The sequence below is a fragment of the Saprolegnia parasitica genome (assembly GCF_000151545.1).
Source record: "Saprolegnia parasitica CBS 223.65 unplaced genomic scaffold supercont2.13, whole genome shotgun sequence".
NCBI classification, from domain to species: domain Eukaryota; phylum Oomycota; class Saprolegniomycetes; order Saprolegniales; family Saprolegniaceae; genus Saprolegnia; species Saprolegnia parasitica.
This window is the reverse complement of record NW_012156407.1, coordinates 681,638-684,182: the sequence shown is the minus strand read 5'-3', so window position 1 is coordinate 684,182 and position 2,545 is coordinate 681,638. Positions and strand designations below refer to the sequence as shown.

At 57.9% G+C, this 2,545-nt stretch overlaps 1 protein-coding gene across 1 annotated transcript; it reads left to right on the top strand.

Annotated features, from left to right (window-relative positions):
* Nucleotides 1–1,417: 1,417 nt before the first annotated feature.
* SPRG_04545 (hypothetical protein) lies at nt 1,418–2,238 on the top strand (the record flags this gene model as incomplete). The annotated part of the gene is made up of 2 exons (XM_012343464.1): nt 1,418–1,535; nt 1,715–2,238. 2 exons carry the CDS (start codon nt 1,418–1,420, stop codon nt 2,236–2,238), a joined length of 642 nt encoding a protein of 213 aa, XP_012198854.1.
* Between the last annotated feature and the right edge of the window lie 307 nt (nt 2,239–2,545).

The window sequence follows — 2,545 nt, the reverse complement described above, 5'->3', positions numbered from 1 at the left end:
CGAGCGTCGCCATGCACTGGATGAGGGCAATGAGGACATGGTCCAGTTCCAAGGCCGTCGGCGTGGCCACGGCCCGGCGCTGGCTGCTGCCGCTGCTCATCGTCTGTTCGATTGCTTTCTGGTCTGATGATAGATCCTCCCTCAAACTCAATCTTAACAGCGGAAACGCCATCGTGTATTTTCTCAATTTTCACTTGGCAACATCAGATTTTTCGCGCTCCGAAACAGTGATTGGATAGCCACCATCTCAAACAGCTGCGTTCGCTGGGCGCTTTGTCGTCGGCCGTCGGCTGCTTGACGCTGGGCTCTCGAGTACGACGCGGTGACTGCGACCGCGAAGGCTCTCTGGGTGTTGGTGAGACCACGTATGAAAGCCCAAGAGCAAGACACAGCATAACATGAATGCAACGACCTATCGCCGTCACTCGTCCCGATCAACTAATAAGTTGGAGATACCAACTTAGCTAAATCGTTGGCGTCGAGAACGGGACCATCCCTAGAGGCTCGTTTCGAGAACCTTGCGTTGGATCGGCGGCGGTGACGGGATCGAGACGCCACTCCACAACGTCAAGGCGACCGACACAGTGAACGCAGAGAATTTTTTTTTGATTACGCATCAAAAAGGACGACGATGCCATCCCCGCGGAGGCAACGCATTGGGCAACGTATACTTTCGCGTTGGTCCCTCGCTGCGCTCGAGAGGATCTTTGGTGCGCAGACCGTACAAAGACGGCAACGCGGCCTCTCGCTCTTCCCACGAGCGCATGAGAAAATCGGAAAGAAATCCGCCATCGTTGACCATTCTACAGAGAGCATGTGAGAGATAGTGCATCGCAAGTGGCTCTCTTGAGAGCAATACGTACGGCGGTATCATGCCTGGCACGTCTGCCTAAGTAGCCGCTTGCACTTGCGGCTGGTGCACTTGCGGCGCGTCTTGTCCACTATCCACTTGCTCTTGCGGCGGGTGCACTTGCGACGCGTTGTCGTCGTGTCTGCGGCCTTCGTTCCTAGGCATGGCATTGGCGCAAGTCGAGAGATAGCTGGCGACGTACAAGTACTTGCCCGGGTTGAGCTTCCAGGCACAGAGCGGTGTCTGGCGTCCCTGCTTGCCGCAATTGAAGCACACGTCCTGGCTCTCCCGGTTGGTACGGCGCTTCCCGCGCCCCTTCTTGGACAGGTACACGGTACCGGGCGGCAGGTTTGATTAAATCAAACCTGCCGCCCGGTATGACGCCTCATTGACAATACTGTAGATGGATTCGGTAGCACGGCATGTTAGCGCGGTAGCACTTGGCGCGATCGTAGGATGCGGATGCACGCACAGCGGTGCGTAGTTGATGTCTGTCGCGTGGGTACCTCTTCAAGTGTTAAAATCAACACCACGATGCCACTTGACCGCGGTTTCCCTGAAACTGATATGGCGTGCAGCCTCAAACGATGCCAAGGTTCGTCCCAAGTGCCACCCTCGCTCTTCCACGCCGTGACGCTAGGCAAGCGCGGGTGCATTTGTCCGAAAGGCGTCAACCTCCCGCCGGGTAGCTACAGAGGCCCATCGGTGCCTCCGGAGCCGACGCTACCTGCCCTCACGCCGACCAAGGCGACGAAGCAACCACCGGTGCATCGAAAAAAAAGCCAGCGTCGTCCAGCGCTGCCTCAACGTCCACATCTCCACGTCCACCGGCGACCGTCCCGCCCGTTGCTGCCGTCGTTCTAGTACCCGAGCCAGCGTTACCTGTGCTGGACCCGCGACGCAACGGCAGCATCGTCGTGCGCTACAACCACTACAAGAAGGCATTTCCGATTGCTAACGGCAGCACGACCACCGCCGAGATTGACGCGCAGTACTTCCTCCTTTCCGTGTTTCCCAAGGCCGCGCTGCGCCTCAGTCGCTACGGCCCATCGGACTTTGGCTATGAAGAGAACGGCGAGAACGAGCGACCGATGCTGCGCGAAGACCCGCCCGGCGTCTACCACGATCTGCTCGATGGCGACGTCGTCTGGGTCCACGTTGAAGAAGACGCGGCCGAGCGCGCGGCCTACGAAGAGCGCCAGGACGCATATGCCAAAGCGGCAGCGACCAAGCGGGCCGAGGCGCCGCCACCGAATGGACTTCTCAAGGAGAACACCGAGTCGTGTTCGTGCCTGGAAGGCAACCCGTGCGTCGATCGGTACTGCTGTAAAGACTGGGACCATCGACTCGAGGTTGCCAAGCGACATGGCTGGAAAGGCTTTCAGTAGCATCGACGCCAGAGGATCTCAAAAGATCTGTTGCTTCATCAATCTCAAACTACCAACGTGGACCGGTTCAAGCCGTGTGCACCACCGTATTGTCCTTCCACGTAAGCGCTCTCGTCCGTGAATTAGCCAAGTCCGAGGCGCCAAAGCCGTAGCATCCAGAACGGGCGGTGACATGACTTGTTCATCGTCCAAGATGAGGGAAAGGGTTCACACACCGATGCAGTACTAGTACAGATATCGGTGCGAACAGGATGGATGTCAATGGCTCCACTGAAATGCACGCTTCCACTGTCGAGCCGTGGCGACT